Source organism: Papilio xuthus, unplaced genomic scaffold, assembly GCF_000836235.2.
Source record: "Papilio xuthus unplaced genomic scaffold, Pxut_1.1 DF829758.1, whole genome shotgun sequence".
Classification (NCBI taxonomy): Eukaryota; Metazoa; Arthropoda; class Insecta; order Lepidoptera; family Papilionidae; genus Papilio; species Papilio xuthus.
Genome location: NW_013528891.1, coordinates 1,001,441 through 1,021,996, shown reverse-complemented (window position 1 = coordinate 1,021,996; position 20,556 = coordinate 1,001,441). Strand labels below are relative to the sequence as shown.

Here is a 20,556-nt window from a genome sequence, read left to right as displayed (position 1 = left end):
TTTATTTAACTTTTTTTTTATCCAGAGATTCGTGGCGATCGAAAAAAATCAAATGCGTATTTTTTTAAAGTAATATGAAGCATTTAGGTATATAAAATAGACTAAGAGACAGACAGACAGTACGAATTTATAATTCAATGTTGGTATAACAAATCGTGACTAGAATACAGATTTCAACATAAAAGGAATACAGGACGATCAAATATAGGACGTAATGAATAAAATTTCATAATTTAAAAAGTATACTGCAAATTGTAACCATGGAAATGTTTTAGATATTAATTCTTCTGTATTTATTAAAAATGCATTTTTACTTTTATAATATTGCAAAGAAAATAATCTACGATATGACAAAACATTTTTTTTTGTTATAAAAAGCATTCAAAAATAATTAAAGAATTTAGAATGATACTGCAGTGAAGGAAAAACAGTGTTGTTTCGGTATAAAATTATTCTTTGCCAACTTATACACTTGGATAGTATATAAGTAAAGTATATAACTTATATGTATGTATTAGACACCCACCCGGCACTCGTAGGCAAAGTCATAGTCGTACTCCTCCATCGTACACACAATTGTTTATATCACAACACTATATTTACACAATTCACTTAATAATATCATAGTTCTAATTGTCTAAACTCAATCACACATAAAACACACAAAAATCTATCATTTTGCTTAAAATATAACCTATAAAAACATTAAAAAGTTATTTATTCTAATTTACAGATAAAATAAAATCGCAAAAAGAACGTATTCACGCAGTCATTACTGGCTGAAAACTGAATGGACGCGAGAAAACTGTAAATCGAAACACGGAAAAAAAACAAAACCGGCGATTCTAAATTTAAACAATTTCGTAACGGCTTCCACCGTGTCTAGACGTCCCGTGCATCGGTTTTGTCACATTTTAATTGAATACGTTTTGTTTGTTGGACGTGTATTATCAGCTGTTTTAGAGGTAGAACGTTTTTGAGGTTAGGGAAACGAATGGCTGGATTCAATAGAGCCGGACATGCGGAGTTGCGCGCGCACTTCGATGCGCCGATTGCGACGCCCGATCTTGACACTTCGGTTTACTTTGCCGTCCCCTTTTTTGTACTACTGCCAGATATTTTCGGTGATGTAAGCTAAGCTATGAACATCGCTGCTTGAGTCAGAGGCGGAACTAAGTAATACGCTTTAAAAACAAGCAAAAGTCTAGTAAGAATTTATGTTAACTTTTTGTTTAGATTTTTATAAATGAACTAGCGGTCGCCTGGGACTCCGTCCGCGCTTAATTAAAAAAAACATAATTAGTAGCCTATGTGTTCTTCCGGATTATATTCTACATGTATGCCAAGTTTCATCGAGATACCTTCTAACATCTATCCATTCATCTAAACATTCGCATTTATAATATTAGTAACAATTTGCGGTTAGACAAAAAAATTTAAATTAAGAACTCCTATTTATTTTTTATTCCTTATTAGCGATATTTTTTGCGAGAAAATCAATAACACACACACTGTATTGTGTTCACCCTTCATCACAACTATACAATAGACTCCCCTATCTCAGATACTTTAGAGGATTTTAGAACTTACACTTAAAACATACAGTATGTTTTAATTTACAAATATAAATAACTATTGATTAAAACGTTAACCGTTTTGTGAACACAAATTATTGCTTAGTCTCAGTAATTTTAGCACATATTTTATCCCTCAAACAAACAAAACAATATCGAATATAACGTGAATTCCACTGTGAAGAAAAAGGTCGAGTTATTTTTTTATTTTAAGCTAACAACCACACAATTTCCATTGTCTAAAAACATGTATATTCAACAAAATACTTCCCTGTCTTTACATTTTAAGAACATTGATTTTCTATACTAATCTCGCCACTCCTTACAACGTTCTATTTTGAGTTTACCTAAGCATATAGAAATCTTTATTTGACGCCGTATTTCAACAATTTATTTTGGTTCTCCATAACAACGCCATCTATAGTTTAAAATTGGAAATTCAATGAGTTATTTATACTCGACCAAATAGTGGCGTTAGTAAACATCACGTGGTTTTTAAAAGTTTTAAAATAAATTCGTAATTTAGAGTAAAATCAAGTTATATCTTATTATAAAGGCGAATTTTTAGATGTATGGATGTTTGTTATAAAGTATCCAGAACGGCTGTATAGATATCGCTGAAATTTGGCATAAATGTAGAGTATAGTATGGAAGAACACATAAGCTACTAATTAAGTTTTTTTTATGACACCTAGTTATGAATATAACAAATTCTAACTAGAACTTTTGAATTACTTTTTGCATATTGCTTACTTTGACAGTTAAATAAACTAAAGGACGATTTTAATATTGTTTTCTAAAATAACAAGTAACAAACAACTACATATTATATTTATTAACACTATACGAGTTGATTAGCACTTATATGTGAACTAGGATTTAGCTTACAAATTACGTAACGTACAAATTTGGCTTTGATTCTCGTATACTGCTTATCCAAACCAAACACGGACTAGCAGATAGAAAAGTATTTTTTTTCGCTATAAGTAACGCAAACATGTGTACGATTTATTTTTATTTTCTACTCAAATACGCAATTTTTATATAACTGTATGGACTCACTGTGTGTTTCTGAGACCAAAATCTCCGATTAATAAATATTGTTGTCTCGGTTTTTTAATGATAAGGTTGACGATATGTTTTTATACAAAGATGTCTCGGAAACCCAAAACATTCAGTCTTTACTATAGAGTAGTGTATAGACTTTTTAAAACCATTTTATTCAACACAATGTCTTATTCAATTCTATTTGTGTTCTTGGCAACATAAAATCTAGGTAAGAAAATAAGAAAAGTATCATCAGAACATTTTTTATACAGCTTGGTCGGACAATGACCCTGTGGAAAGGTGATAAAATGACATCACTATCTTACTAATATAAATGCGAATATTTAGTTGGATGAATGTTTGTTTGAAGGTATCACTGGAACATCTCAACGGATCCCGTTGAAATTTGGCATAGATGTGGAACATTCATAGGCTACCTATATAGTTTTTTTTTTAATTTCACGCGGACGGAGTCGCAGGCGAGAGCTAGTAATAAAATACTACAAAACTTTAGCACACAACTTCAAACAGATAAGCTATTTGTCAAAGTAAATGTAACCTAGAAAAATAGGTAAAAATTACAGAATTACGTGATCCTAACTTATCCTGCCTTAATATAGATTTAATTTTTAAAATCTATTTTATTTACCCTAAAAGAAGCCTTTCAAATGTTTGAGTATGAATACATTTGGCAATGGGAATCATAATTTTGCATTATAACACGTGTTTAACCTTGATAGTGACCTTATCAAAGCGGCACACGTAATTGTTTAACCGACATTATTATTTTTTTACAGCCCGCATTGCATTAAATGTTGCCAGTATAAAATTAAATTAAAAAAAACATGCCCTTTGATTTCTGAAGTTAGAAAAATATTTTAATTTATTTAATTGTTAAGGTAATGTTATTAAATTTTTACTTTTAGGTTATTACTAGCTATCGCTCGCGGCTCCGTCTGCTCGGAATTAAAAAAAAACATAAGTATACTACGTGTTCTTCCTATGTTCTACGTCTGTGACAAATTTCATCAAGATCCGTTTGGCCATTTCGGAGATTACAAATAAGATTTTCTTTGTAATGAACCAATTGAAAGACATATTTAGTTTTAGTTTTTATTACGCAAAGCTGTTGATTATTCAGACGGAAAGCATTATGGTATTAAGCATAATATGTGTTCTAATTCCTTTGAATGTCGTAACTGATAATCACTAATATAATTGGATATTAACAAATTAATAAGAGACCTTATTTCAATTGGCTTAAGGTAGAAAATTGAATGCACAGTAATCGACGCAAATGTCAAAATTAAAAATAGGAAACTCTGGCAAGCGCATTGGAAGAGTTGCCAAATAAAATCATCGAACGTATTTAGATCGGAAGTTCGTAACAATGAAATGAAAGTTATCAAAACAATAAGTAGTAAATAATAACAGACCAAATAAAGGATAAATACATATTATATTTAATACCCCTTTCCACTGCGGCAACAATTTCATTTACAAATTAAATAGCGAACATTAATTTTATCTCTTGTAATTTCAAGTTACGTTATACGCAGTTCTAACTTTCCTAATAATTATTATGACATTCATAACGTAGATATTATGGCAACACTGAGAAGAAAATTTCATAATATTGTTAAATATTATAAATGCGAATGTTTAGATGGATGGATGGATGAATGGATGGATGTTTGTTTGAAGATATCTGCAAAACGGCTAAACGGATCTCCCTAAATTTTAGCAGATATAGAATATTGGCTGGACGAACAAATAGGCTACTATTTTTTTTTTTAATTACTCGTGGATGGAGTCGTGGGCGACCGTTAAATATTTAATAAATGTGTCCATTCTTTCATAATTTATTTTAAAGTTCAAATCTTAAATTCATGAATATTTTTTATCCAACTTCTGTAAATGTAAATAATTACGCGTACTAAGAATCTAGATTTACGTTGTAAAAAAGATCTAAGTATAAATCGAGAAATAAATTCATGTATCAGGGTCATTGGTACAGCATTGGTAATAACGTGATTGTACAAGTCTGGTGTTATTGGAGAATTAATCAAGGTGACTTTAACACATTCAATGCTGTTTTCATCTAATTCACTTTTGTACAAAAAATAGTGGCATGGAATGTGTTAAAAACAATCCATCAACGTGCAGAAAGCTGTTTTTATACATATCTAACTTCCACTGGCGCGACAGTTATATGAACTGTGATTCGCACGTAACACTCGTGCGATTAACAGGTTAGTGGAAATAGCTTTTTACTACATTAGTATGATTTTTCAATTTATTTAAATGGTTTGTATATAGTTAAAAATAGACAGTGTGATATTAGTAATAGAGTTTTTTTTTATTTACGTATAAATACAATAGGAATTTAATGTTATTTCGATTTACCATTAATTTTACGTTATAATGTTTGTTTATAGTAATTAAAAAAAACCGTTTTTAACGTACAATAAACCACTCAAAGGATATATTTAAGCGTGACATCAGACAAGGGGGACACGACTTTAACGTAAACACGCTGCGAGGTCGCGGCTTCGTTATTTATTGATGATAAAATAATGGTTCACAGCGGGTCACGTGTTAATTGTAGCAAGTTTTTTATCTTTTACTATACGTGTACAATAACATGATGGGTTGATGACGTCATTGAAAAACTACACGTACATTGTACAAAAAATTGTACACTAGGCAGAGATCACAGACTTCTAATTAGCATGGTCTTAACACTTTTCTCGCTCCTTCTCCACTCATTTTTTTTATAACAGAAGGGACGAACGAGCAGTGGTAACACCGAGGTGTTCAACGACGCCCATTGACATCAGCAATACCAGAGGAACCGCAGATGCGTTGCCGGCCTTTGAGATGGTGATACGCTCCCTTTCTTCATTCATAAATCTTCGCATGTATATATTTAGTTTTAACTGTGTGATACGAGTAGACTAGCTGTCACCCGCGACTCCGTCCGCGCGGAATTATAAAACCTAATTAGTAGCCTATGTGTTCTTCCAGACTATATTCTATGTCTGTACCAAATTTCAGCAAGATCCGTTCTGGAGATACCTTCAAACATCTATCTAAATATTCGTATTTATAATATTAGTAAGAAGTAAGATTAACATAGGAAAGTTTTTCATACTTATTTGCTATCTTTTCGGAATATATATTTACAATTTGTGAATTAAATATGCCAAGTTCATAGAGCATATCAGTCAAGTTAATCGTTATCAGGATGATAACAGTGAATGCATTATCGATAACAATGCAATAATAAATGGCCAACAAGATAACTAGGCTTATACAAATTCGACATAACATAACGTTTGTATAGATTACTATCTTAGTAAACATATCTAAAAAACACATGTTATTTCCGTTTTTTTTTTCGTCCATGGTAATGTTTTTGTGGATGTATATGTTTGTATATAAATATAGGATCAGTATATAGAGAATTAGTTGTCGCCTGCGTCTCTATCCGAGCGGAATTAAAAAAAATAACAATTAGTAGGTTATGTGTTCTTTTATACTATGCCTAATTTCAGCGAGATCAGTTCAGTTGTTCTGGAGATACCTTTAAACAGACATCCATCCAATCATTCGCATTTATAATATTAGTAAGATTGACTATTCAAATCGTATTTTAGCGTAAGAGTAGAATTTTAGTGTAAATGTTTTCCTTCCCAAGGCGACAGACAGGCTAGGTGTAAAAACCCACGTGGGTGGTATAAAGACAGGGAGATGATGTTATGATTCGAATTTTAGTCGTTTTGTAAATCCATTTTGAAAGAAGAAGAAATCGCAATACAATTACGATTTCTACGATCTTGAAACTTCACGGTACGTAACTGCGGTTGAACGAAGCGAGAGAAAACTGGCCGAGAGTAATCTAAAGGATTCCGTTTGTACTACATACCTTTGTGTTATGTCTCAACATAAACATTTGTAAGGAAAAATATAGTCATCTCTGTTTTTTTATAGTAAAAGATAAGGATGACAATATATTTTTGTACAAATATAATAATAATTATCGTAATCTTTATTTCTTAATAAAAAAAGAATATTATTAAGTTATAAAATAATTTTGATAGTTTCTCAGATCAAACTGCTTATTTACACTTTTCAATTTTTTTTATATCATAAGGTGGCAAACGAGCGAGCGGTCAACTGAAATCGCTGAAATAGCGAAATTACCGTTGCCCAGACATACGCAATTGCATATGCGTTGCCTACCTTTAATCGACGGAGGAGAGGATGCACAGAAATAAATATTTTCCCTTCCCATACATCCTCTCATCCGGAAAGTCCACTTCCACTTTCCATCCTATCCTTATAAGGAAAAGGGTGGGAAGGGAAACACACAAACACACACTCATCAGACGAAACGCGTAATTACTTCCACTTGACGCCTGTCTCTGTGTGGTCGTGGTAAATTCCCGTTAACTAAAAAAGGATCGTATTAAGATAAGTGTCATTAATTTTATTTAAGGAAAACTTTGTTGCATTTAAAGTCTGAATGTAAGACGAGAATTGCATCATTTTATAAATAAAGTCATAAAAGATAAGTTTGTAAAGTGGAATCTTCGTTTGTTTTGAAGTTATAAACGCAGTATTTAGCGGTCAAGGTTAAAATACATGATAATGGTCTGTTTTCTCACTAAAGAGTTTTGTTTAATTTTAAAAAAGAAATATTAGCAATTAAAATAGTAATAAACAACCGATATATTCGCTTTGTTGAGATAAAAAGTAAAACGAATATTTTATAAAATGTTATTTCGTAGTCACAAGAAATTTTCACAGAACAATCACGAAAAATAAACAAAAAACTTTTCGTTTAGAACCTTCTTAAAAAAAAATTTAAACACTGGCACTCAAAACTTATTTGCACTTCGAAATTCGTTTTTTTATTCCAAATTCGAATCGTTCGAGAGCAAAGCGGTCAGTGTCGCGCGGCACACGGCTACGCGCGGGTTCGTTCGCGCTGTACTGAAAAAATATATATACAGTCATCGCGGCGAGGAAATACTATCAGTTTATTCGCGATGCAACGTCCTAAAGGTGACGTAATGGCGATAAATGTCGCTACTTTAGATTTTTGTTTATATTTCACTCTTGTCCTCAAAGCACTTAAAAGTACTTGGATTAGTAAAGTCACAGTTTACCATGCCCTACTTATTTCTCTATCTGGCACATATGTTCATTGATTTTGTTAAATTATTGATTATAACTCAGAAAGGATGTTAGAAATACTAAAATTTATAACCTGATTGCGTAAGATTTATCGCGTGTTTCCTTTATATTTTCCAAGCATTCGTAACGTTCTACCTTTTTATACCATTCTTATCGATGTTACATCGTTCACTTACGTAATATAAAAGGTGCTAGGACCTTGATGTTATGAATTTTATATTAGACGTACCCATTATTAGTTTAAAAAGTATTTGATATGGTATTTATTTGACTGGGGTTGCCAGTACTTATAGATTTAACTATACAATCTAATTTAGGAACTATTTTTTGTAACTCTTGCAATTAAATAATATGAAATAATTGATAATGGCAAGACGCAATAATTGTTAAACCATTTTATTTATTATAAAGGCATTTTTAATAATTTTTTTTAATTTGATCTAAATGGCAATACCTTTCTAAAAGCCCTTTAAAAAGTAGTTGAATTATTTCGGTAGTTAATCTCATAGAAATTAATCCAAATAATATTGCAAATTGATTATTGGATTGAATCGTAAATTAACTTTATTGCGAAATATAAGAACAATATAAGAGGATTATTCGAACAAGAGTAACGAATCATAAAATTTACTGTATTCATTGCCTTATTTGACCTCAAAAACATGATGTATGAGGACCCTAGGCTATTCATATCCTAGATAAAGTCCACCTACACGCCATCAGAGTCTATTCAAAACATTAAAATGTCTTTAAGCAAATTGCTTATACTGGATTTGATTCAAGCGCACGTCGTGACAAACAAACCTTGACCATATAGTGACGATAATACATTGCGTCATCACTATACAATGATCGTGTTGAGAAATCATAGAAAACGTGTAATGTAGGCAGTGTATGAATTATGTAGAGTCTTGTAATTTATCTAACTAATGTTATAAATACGAATGTTTAGATGGATGGATGTTTAAAGGTACCATAACAGCGGTGTCTTGATGAAATTTGGCATAAATGTAGAGAAGGCTGGAATAACACATAGGCTTTTAATTCTTTATTAAATTCCGCGTAGATGATGTCGCGGGCGACAGTTAGTTACAAATATATATGCGCATTCTAGATCTGTCAGAAATTGCTAGAAAAGTATAACAAAATTTCACGTAAATATTTATTTACGTGAAATTGAACTGGAAAACAGTTTAAAGGGAAAGTTTTAAAATTAATATATTATTTACTAAACTACTCTTTCATGGATAAAATTAAGGATATTATTAAAGGAAGGAAAAAGACTGCTTGTATTTATTTACTAAACTGGCTAACGCCCGCGACTCCGTCCGCGCGGAATTAAAAAAAACTTTACTAGTCTGTTCTACGTCTATGTCAAATTTCAGCGAGATCTATACAGACGTTCTGAAAATACCTTCTTACAAACATCCATCCATCTATCCATCCAAACATTCGCATTTATATAAGTAATAAGTAAGATTGATAAATAATTTTAACACAAATGACTTCATGACTTCATACGTATTTATAAACATCGTATAAGGAAAGTTCGCATTTAACATGTTCCTTGTTAAAGTTAATTTTATTTTGATGTACGTCCATAAATGGTGACTATGTACGCGCCCACAGAATGACCTGAATGTAAACAACTTTAGGGCTACCTCTACCATAGTTTGAGTTGTCAAAAACAATAAATAAAAAACATATCATGCATACGATTTCATCTTAATAATATTACAAATCCGAATGTTTAGATTTGAACATGGATGTTTGCTAGACGGTATCACCAAAAAGGCTGAACAGATCTCGCTGAAATTTGGCACGGATGTAGAATATAGTCTGAAAGAACATATAGGCACCTTATTAAGTTTATTTTTAAACGGACGGATTTATAACGTAGATGACGAGAAAATTAAAAAGTAGCCTATGTGTTCTTCCAGACTACGTTCTTATTAAATCATAAAAGCTTATAATATTAGATGTAGTTATTAATTACGTGTTTAATATTGTAACAACCCTATACAAAACGATGCATTTGCCAACAGATAGTGCTATGTGGAAATGCTCCGATCTTCGTTTCGGATATGTTATGTAATGGACAATTAAAAACCGGCCAAATAATTGATGTTCAGGTATTGAACTCGCTTCATAAGGGGAAGTACACATCGAGAGATTTTTTTATAAATAAAAATTGAGATGTCATATAACATAGTGAAATTTTAACATTATGTTATTCGCTTTAAACTGTGAAAATATTTGAACAGATAACAAATGTATGTTTAGGTTTTAACAATCCCTGAAATCATTGTTAATAATTGATGAAGGATAAGATTGATTTGGATGTAAGATTAACTTTATTTTTTATTTCAAAAATTAACACATTTCATGCTACGAAGATTTTCGCCCGAACACCCTATACAAGTCAAGGGCACTGAACGTGTTAAAAAAACCTCGTCATGTGTTGTTTGTAAACGGACCCTAAGTCGCCTGACAATTATTTGTCTATCATAAAATGTCATTTAAATTAACGGGTAACATGAAACGAGATTATTCATTTCCCTGTTGAACGTTATGACGGCAACACAAGTTAGTTTAGACTTTAACTTACAGGCCTAATAGTGTCATAGTACACACTGCAGTTTTGTCACACTCGTTGGATTTGTCTGGTCCAAACCGTCATGTAAAACCTAACGTGTGTTACTTGTTTTAAGGTCGTTGACCGTCAATAGAATCCTTATATTCATAAGCTTGTTGGTCGTCTCTGGTTTCTGGATTTGAGTCTAGTCTAGCCGTAGACAATAGTTTTTTGTGTCTATGCACCGGTCGTTCACACTAACTTTAACTGACAGCCGGTAATGTTATTAACATAATCTTATTGTGTTTTTTTTTGCAATAAAAGGCAAAGGTTGAATTTGATATTCGGATTTTATGATTTATCTTAAATAATCTCAGTTCTTGCATTGTTATAAAGCTATTTGTTGGTTCGAGAAATAATTACTAGACCCATGTACAAAAGTTTAACTAAGTATAAAATTTTGTCTACAAAACATTTTTATATTAAAAAAAAACTTTCACCAATCACAATATTTCATCATCCATCACCTACTACATTTTAAGTTATGTACGAGGGGCTATTATTAAACCATTCGAGATCCGTTCATGATGTTCTCCAGATGCGATATATTTCGAACTTTATCTGAAGTATGCAATTATAAAAGCAAGTGATTTTTGTCTGGATTTAAATCGACAATAATATTATGATGACTAACATTTCTATAGTAGGGGATACACTGATGTTTAATAAACGATCTTAAGACGTCCCCTACCATATTTTTACGATTCTTATTAATTTTTCTAACTTGTCACTTTCAGTTCAGTCATATTTGCAAATCGATTGAAAAGTAACAAAACAATAGAAATGTGCCATCAAATCAGTTAATCCGACGTACTACGTTAAGTCGGCTAAAGGGCCTCCAATTTTTATTTCTAAATAGATTTCGTTAATTATTTTTTTTCTTCTAAAGAGTGTTCGTTGTCTATTACACCGCGGGTTTCTGAGACCAGAATCTCTATATTAAACATATCATTCCTGTCTTATCTGTGACAAAAATTAATATGTTTTAAAGGAGGATTTTGGTATCAGAATCCCACGGTTAGAGTTGCAATTACGTATAGCTAAATAAAGTACAATTTATCACCAACCCACACGGTGTGTTACTACAGTATCTGACTACGTGGGTGCACCGGTTTTGTATGGACTTGGATTATGTCATTGAATTAATACTGTAAAACGTTTAGCGTATTCAATATTTAAAACTAAATTACTTACTAATATTATAAATACGAATGTTTGGATGTATGGATATTTGTTAGAAGTTATAGAACGGCTGTATGGAACACGTAGGTTTTTAATTTTTTTTTGTTTCGCATGAATAGATTATAAAACGCTTGATCCACATGTGTAAAACGACTATCAAAAACTATTAACTAATTATTTCAACGTTCAAATAATTGAAATCGATTTCACAAGAATGTCGGTTAAAGAATCGTTGATTCGCATCCCTAATTACGTCAATCTGACATCTGTCAAATTGGCATACCATAGAAGGAAAAAGATTTATAAAGCCTGTTTCTGAACGTATTACATTGAACGTTAAAACCTAATATGGATAGAATTATTCATAAACAGACGATAGAATACGTTGTATCCACTGAACAAAGAATCCATAGTTAACTACTGACGCAAAGGATTGCTCGTCAAAGCTAAATAGGTTATGATATTGTACTCTAATAGAATATCCGTTGAGCGAATCGAATAATCGAGTTTCCGGATTGCATAACGGTTATGTATTATTCGCTTTGCAAAATCGATTTTGTGTGTGAAATTTCATTTCGTACACGAAATTGTATTCGAGTTTTCGAGCAGTAATTGCCGGAACCTATGATTTACAAAAAAATATGCATTTTTATTGCACTAGTTGTCTCCATTGAGTCGTTCTGGAGATGCCTTCTAACAAACATCCATCCATCTAAACTTTCGCATTTATAATATTAGTAAAATTCAGATTCAGTATATAAAAATGCATGATTTGAACAGAAAAATAAACTAAATACTATAGCGGTTAAATCAATCAATTCGACTTAACAGCCATATTTAGCATCATTTAATTGACATTATGATCTATAAGTATTGTTTCTGAGTGTGGCAGTTGTCATACAATCCTACTTTATTCAAGTTTAAACAAGAAATTCTAAGTGAATTTGTAAGCGATTTCTCATTTGGCATTGAATTCGCTCTTGTATAACGCATTTTAACTCAATGTTTGTGTATTTATTATTCAAATTCGCTCCGGCCTCAGTGAGGTCCGGACACGATGACATCACTACGAATATATTAGGAAAACGCGTTGGCTTACAGAATTTTTATTTACGATTGTTCGCGAAATTACAATTTACAACGCCAAGTAGGCTGTTTATTTAAACAAAGTCCAAGTATAGCATTAACCGCTGGTTTACAAGACCGAAAACTCGTTTAAATATATTTTATTATCTATGACAGAATAGAGATAGTAATTTAAACGGCAATTTAAACCAACGGTAAATTAGATGGGACGCACTGGACCAGCATTGACTATTTCTTTTTATTAAGAGATGGGGTCAAACGAGCGGCGGGAACACCGAGGTGTTCAACGACACCCATGGACATCTGCAACACCAGAGGAACTTTTTTTTTTTTTTATAACAGAAGGGGGCAAACGAGCAGCGGGAACACCGAAGTGTTCAACGACGCCCATGGACATCAACAATACCAGAGGAACCGCAGATGCGTTGCCGGCCTTTGAGGTGGTGATAGGCTCGCTTCTTGAAGGACCCTAAGTCGTATTGGTTTGGAAATACCGCCGAGGACAGACCGTTCCACAACGCGGCTGTGCGAGGCAAGAAGTTGCCCGAGAATCACAACGTTGTGGAATGCCAGCCATCCAGGTGGTGTGGATGAAACCTGGCGGTCTGTCGCGTCATCTGATGACGGAACTCGGCGGCAGGAATCGTTCCAAACAGTTGTTCGGAACACTCCCCTTGGTAAATACGGTAAAAAACGCAGAGGGAACTAACTATTACCTAGTTACTGACTTAGGGTAGGCTCCGAGACCCTCAGTGGGGAACTATATAGAGCTGATGATGATACGAATACACAGAATTAAGTGACGTAAGTTAAATCAGTTTCTCAGATAAAATAATCATTGAAGATGACGACTCAATGTCGGATCAATGAGGTAATCAAATGACGTCATCGTGTTCAAGGTTACAAAAAATTATGATGAATTTAATTACATTTCTAAAGCAAAGTGAGTAATGTTTTATTTCTTAAGAAGGTAATTTGTGTTTTTTTGTGGTTTTCCTCAAGACTTGGATATTTTAAATACGTTTTGGTTTTTTAAAGCTTTGATGTTTCGATATTCATGTAAAATATTGGTTGCAAAAATATTTTTCCTTTTAAAAACTTTAGTAAACTTATTATTACCGATTTTTTTTAATAAACATACTTAAAAATCTATGTCTAATTCGAAAAAATAAAAACTTACCAAAGTAACAATATCTCCGGGATTCGCAGCGGCTATCCTCCTTAATCTTTCGTAGAGCAAATCCAGCAATCTTTGATGCTTAGCATTTAACTCGTCCAGCTCTCTAGCGACCGCTTCAGCACCAGACAGTTCCCCAGCAGTCCTCCCGCAGCGCTGCAGCCGCTGGGAGAGCTCCGCCTCTCCTTGTCTCTTCAGCTGGCGCGCGTCCAGTGAAGGATGGACTTCCTCGCACAACCACTCAGCGTACCGCTGACAGCGGGAGCCATGGATCTATGTTCGTTGGTTAGTTACTACTGACTGTTTTTAAATATACCAGCTTATTTGAGCTGTGATTTAATACTAATAGTATGGACACAAGTGTCTTTTTAATCTGGTGGTGTATATTTTTTAATTTTTAGGTTTTAAAAACAGTCAGGTATTTTGTTAGGTTAAAAATTAGATTTTATTTTAAGCTTATCGCATATATACATCCATTTTCATTCATTTTGTAATTATTCCTTTTACGTACTTAATTTTTTCAATAATATTAAAGGAATGTATTCATACATTCTTGAATTAACATCCAAATTATTTTCATACATTTTTTCATACAAACATTCATATGTTAAGTATTGAAAACACAAATATAGTAAGAAAGTAAGATGTTAAGATGAAATTTTTTTTTTTCTCTTTCATAACAATAAACATATTTAAGTCCAGCTTGTAGGTAATCCCAGGAATATATCATGCTGGGAAAATATGCAACGGCGTTTTGTTTAAGCGTGCAACACCCAATGCGTGCCCGATATATACGAATGCCAATAACATGTGAACTTTTCGACAAAAATATAAAAAAAAAAAATTTTAAATTGCAAAATTTTTTTGTTTATTTTTTTTATGCTGACAACACTCACACTTAAGTACATGCAAAGCAAAATAACTCTCCTTTAACGTCTTATTTTGAAGATGCGTTGACAAAAAAAAATTGAATTACAAATCTTAGTCACATTTAACGCAGCAGTTATATATTGCTGTTTGGTGAAAAAAAAATGTTTCGCACAATCATACAAACTCATTCACTATTTTTATGATTAGTTCAAACAAAAAAGCGTTATTAAGCAAAAGCGGCGTTACAAGAAAGCGTTATTTTCGCGAAATGTTATTAAGCATTATCGGCTGGTGCATTTGCTAGTGCCAAAAAAAAAGACAAAATAGAACCTCCGCTATAAAAAGAGACCTTATTGGAAGACCAGAGACAAACACAACGACCAGACCCAGGGTATGTGCAAAGGAAAAACGCTGGACCGACACATTTACAAAACCTTTCATAACCTCAAAAAAAAATCGAAAAAAAAATCAACAAAAATAATCAACAATGACATCGAATAAAATAAAAAAATGAAAAAAAAAATTTTTTGTATTTTCTTCCATTTTCGCCATACAAATGCGTTTTTTACTGGAATATTTACCTTTGCCTCGCGAATGAATCGTCCTCCATCGACATTCACTTTCTCTATCTTTGGTGTCCTCTCTACGACACTTGTAAGTAGAGCCTGGAAACAAATTTTATATTTAAATTTTACTAATATTATAAATGCGAATTTTTGTTAGAAGGTATCTCCAGAACGGCTGTATAGATCTAGCTGAAATTTGGCACAGATATAGATCAAAGTCTGGAAGAAAACATAGGCTTTTTTTTTCATACAGCTAGTTTTTACATATTTATTAAGTAGACGAGAACTTTTGTTTCTAATGAAAGTCGTTATATACTAATTTGTCAAAATAAAATTACTAGCACAGTCAAAATTGTTTAGTGTTAGTCTTAGTACAAATAATCTATACTAAGTGTCTCCCTTAGTGAGCGATTTCTTTGGCCCAACTTTTATATCAAGTTGCCATGTTTTATGTGATGTTAATTCAAAAGGTATACCCTGGTGGTCTCGAGGTGTTCCTTGGGGCGGTGGTCGAGGGGAGGCTGCGTGTGCAGGCGAGCAGCAGCACCGTCCACCCAGTCCGTCTCCTGCTGCAGACCCACGCTGTAGTTACGTAGCAGCTGGTACGCCGCCTCGCAGCTTCGCAATCTACGAAGATTACATTATTTTTATACTTCTAGAAAGCAAATAAACGGCCCAAATTAGCCAATGTAGCGAAGACACCGCTGCCTAGACATCTATAATTACAAATGCTTTGCCTATATTTAATTGACGGAAGAGGGGATGTACAGAAAGTGGATATTTCCCCTTCCTATGTCAAATTCACTTCCTCTTCCCATCCTTTCTTTATAAGAAAAGGTTAGAAAGGGAAAGAGGACTAACATTAGGCTTCTAACACACTCATCAGACTGTAGTTGGAATAGCTTCAACTTGAGGCGTGTCTTGTGTGTTGTGGTATTGCACCAGACGAGGATTTAGTGTTCTTTAAAACGTTTCCCCATGACGAGGTGTACAGACCTCTCAGCCAGCTGCTGGCAGACATTATTCCAGCGCGTGTTGATCTGCTCCAGCTCCTTGTCGAGGCGCTCGAGGTCGGGGTGCTTGCGGGGGAGGGAGGCGTGCGGCAGACCAGTGCGCGAGGTCTCCACCAGGCGGCGGCAGGTGTCGCCGTCGTCGTTCATCTGGTCCACCTGCACCTGCTGCTTGCTCACCGCCACCTGCATTCGCAGCAGGTCCTCGTGCATCTGTACAGTACACAAATACATGTGAAAAATATATACGAATATTACTAAAGATGGATGGATGTTTGTTTAAAGGTATCTCCAGAAGAGCTGTATGGATCTCGCTAAAATTTGGCATAGAAGTAGTCTGGAAGAACATATAGGCTATTAATTTAGTTTCTTTTCAATTTCGGGCGGACGGAGTCGCATGCGACAGCTAGTAATAAATAAATTATTTGTGTGGCAAACATCTGATGTCGCTAAAATAGCGAAGTGGTCGCTTATAGACGTCTACATTAAGTTAGAAGGTTGCAGATACTTTGTTTACTTTTAAAGGACAAGGGAAGGGGTGTCCAGGGGAAGGATATTTCCAATTCTTGTATACCTCGTCCCCTGCCAGATCCCCTGCCATTATTTATTTATAGATAAATAAATGACACAAAAGTACAGAATTTTTATTAGTAAAAGTGTTTACTTACATCTTTCAACATGTCCACATCATTGGGCAGGTCGTGAAACTGCGCCAGTTTGATCTCAAACTCTGATATAGTCTGGTTGTTCTCCTCCATGCTGTTCACTATTATCTCCACAAACTTTAACCTGCAAATACAACATTTATTTAAGATATAAGACTTTGAAATATAGAAAGTGTTAAGAACTTTCAAAATCCTAACAAGACTATATTTTTTGTATTGTTAAGAAGAAAATCCGACACAGTGCCGGTGTACTGGCGCAACACTAGCCTTACTAAAATGTCGACTATTTTTTTTTATAAGAGAAGGGGCAAACGAGCGGCGGGAACACCGCGGTGATCAACGACACCCATGGACATCAGCAACACCAGAGGAACTGCAGATGCGTTGCCTTTAAGGAAATGGTATGGTCGCTTCTTGAAGGTCCCTAAGTCGTATTGGTTTGGAAATACCGCCGAGGACAGACCGTTCCACAACGCGACTGTGCGAGGCAAGAAATTGCGCGAGAATCGCACCGTTGTGAAATGCCAGTCATCCAGGTGGTGTGGATGGAACCTGGCGGTCTATGTGCCCTCACTAATCATTCTGACACTAGACTTTGTAAAAGCACAAAGGATTCTAATTAATAATGTCTAAAAGTATAAATGATTTTTTTGTCTATTTTATAATAAAATGTATGTTACCTCTCGACAAAGAGTTGACTCTTGGATTGCATGTCGTTCCATTTGCCCATCACCTTGTCTAAGTTCTTCTTCATAGCCGGAGTCTTGAGAGCGATGCCTGATAACAAACAACACATATATCCAAAAGAATTCCTTAACACGTTCACTGCTATAGCCTGGCCAACTCTCCTGGCGAGTTCACTTCCAGAAATATCTTAATCGCATCATATTACTAAAATCGTAGGTGACTAAGTGTAATTAAAAAAATATATTAGCCTATGTGTTCTTCCAGACTATGTTCTACATCTATGTTAATACATACAACCATTCTAAAGACATCTTCTAACAAACATCCATCCATCCAAACATTTATGTTTTTTAAGCAGAATATACGATAAAAACTAGTAATAATAATAAACATATACTAAAATTGTTTTGTCCAAAAATTTTATATCTAGTAAAACCCCACTTTCATACAAAAAACTAATAATCATCCTAAGGTATCTTACTTCTGAAGGTGTTCTGGACTTCTTCCACATCAGTGGCGAGTCCATGCAGGCCTGTCTCCCAGTCCTTGTGCTGCAGCACGAGGTGCTCCAGACTGTCCAGGTCTCGCGGGATGTGGCTGGCGATGCGCTCGTGCAGCTGCCGCTCAAACACCTCCAGACGTTCCAGCAGACTGCTGGATTGTTCTGTGAATATGCGAGCGGCATTCTTCGATTCCTCTGGAAAAACGAAAAAATAATTCATTAACTTGGAAATAAATTAAAAATAAATTACTTGTATAACACAAAGTTGCAAAACAGTTTTCTTTACATCTGTAGGATTTAAAATACAAAAATAAGAGTTGTTTTTCAAAGGGTTAAATGTGATAAAAAAAATCACCAATTTTTAATGATTGCTTTTTTATATACAAACTAGCCGTCGCTCGCGACGCCGACCGTATAAAAAGAAATATAGTACGAGATTCAGAAATCTACTGAATATACAATTTCATAAAAATCTGTCGAGCTATTTCCGAAGAGTATGGTAACTAACATTGTGACACGAGAATTTTATATAATATATAAGATAAATTCAAATTTACTTTTAATATTACGATATGAAAAAATATAATTAAGGACGCAAACATAATATTTGGTTCGTATTTAGGGTTCCATACCTCATAGGAAAAAACGGAACCCTTATAGAATCACTTTGTTGTGAACTCAAAACTAAACAATAATTTATTTAACAATCGATACAAGTTTATCACATGTATTTTGCTATTCTTCAATACTACTTTTATTTACTAATTTAAAAGATAAATGCGATAAAATCTTAATAAAAAAACACGCCAATATTCAATAACACAACACAAATTAAATACCAAGAAACAATTCACAGACTATAAATGCAATATCGTAAACCTGACAAGCGCACTTCCACCCAAGATCGTTCGATAACTCTCTTCCTGTACACGAATATAGAATTCTTAGGCATTAGATAAAATAATAGTATATTGTTAATATTAACACGCTACTCCACATGAAATCAGATAACGACTGACTTAGATTTCTACATGTCACAGACTAAATTCATTCGATCGACTGTAACTTTAATACTGCATGAAATGTGACGTTTGTGTATAAAAAAATATAGAGAAAAAAACTAAGACCACGCCTCAAACGACATTGACTTTGAACAATTTAAAATCGAAACATTATTGTTGTGTGTACTGTAACTAATCGAGAAGACTGTCAAACGCAGACAACAGACAGTGATTTACAGAAAACTAGGTGTCGCCCGCGACTCCGTCCGTGCGGGATTAAAAATAGATGTTGGCCGATTCTCAGACCTACTCAATATGCTCGCAAAATTACATAAGAATCGGTCAAGCCGTTTCGGAGGAGTATGGGAACGAAAATTGTGACACGAGAATTTTATATAAGATTAGAGTAATTATTAAAACAATAAAATTCGCATAGAATTAAACTTGTGCCACGTAAATTTGGAACGTCTTTATGTTGATTTTTACAATTAAAAAAGTGTATATTTCCTGTTTTAACAATATTTATTTATTTCTACAGATCTTAGTAATCCAACTACGTTCGTTCGCTGCAAGGAAACGAGAATGTCTGCGAAATTATATAACAGTGGTAAAATCAATAGATAGCTTTGCTGTCTTATTCCAGCCTGTGGCATACCACCCACTTTAGTTTGGAAATTGCAATAACTGACCAATCTACGCCTCAGACACCGAGGTCAATATAAAACGGTTGCTTAAAAAAATTGACATGACATCATATTGAGCCGTAAATTTAATTATTTGAACGGTCAAAGATTACTAAGGCTTCAAGTATTGAATGCATTCAATAAGAATGTATCTTTAAAATAGCGACCGAAATGTCACGTGTTTGTAATTTGTCTAGACATATTGTGGACTCGGCAAACGACATACAGAAGACAGGCTTGAAGTGGCTATACGTCTATTAAGTGTGCGTGCTGGAGGCATAATTTACGTTAAATTGCCCTTCCTAGATTCTCTTATTAGGAAGCCATCGGAAGGGGCATTCTCTTTTTTCATATAAAATTAAGCAATAAATTAAATATCCATTTTTTTTATTCTACGCAGACATAGTTGCGGATACAGCTTGTCTTATATCTCATAATAATGTAAATGCGAATGTTTGGATGGATGTTTCTTTTCATTTCAACTCCGCGCGGACGGAGTCGCGGGTAACAGTATTATATAAGCTGTTAATGGTACAGTGGTCTTTGTAACTTCAACTCTTTGAAATGGCGAAGATAGATAAACAAAGATGCGAATTCCATTGTGATTTATTATACATACTGTTGGTTAATATTTCAATCTCGTGTGAAAAGATTATTGGACGTTGTCTT

The 20,556-nt window shown here is 33.8% G+C and overlaps 1 protein-coding gene across 1 annotated transcript in view; it reads right to left on the bottom strand.

The window, feature by feature from the left end:
- shot (dystonin-like protein short stop) overlaps positions 1-20,556 on the bottom strand; it is a 151,978-nt gene that overhangs the window by 60,507 nt on the left and 70,915 nt on the right. Inside the window, exons 21-27 of the mRNA XM_013314165.1 lie at positions 18,183-18,398; positions 17,695-17,791; positions 17,018-17,138; positions 16,336-16,562; positions 15,816-15,966; positions 15,355-15,438; positions 13,907-14,176 (exon numbers count right to left, since the gene is read on the bottom strand). Coding sequence (XP_013169619.1) covers positions 13,907-14,176; positions 15,355-15,438; positions 15,816-15,966; positions 16,336-16,562; positions 17,018-17,138; positions 17,695-17,791; positions 18,183-18,398 — 1,166 coding nt within the window. The remainder of the gene's footprint in view (positions 1-13,906; positions 14,177-15,354; positions 15,439-15,815; positions 15,967-16,335; positions 16,563-17,017; positions 17,139-17,694; positions 17,792-18,182; positions 18,399-20,556) is intronic.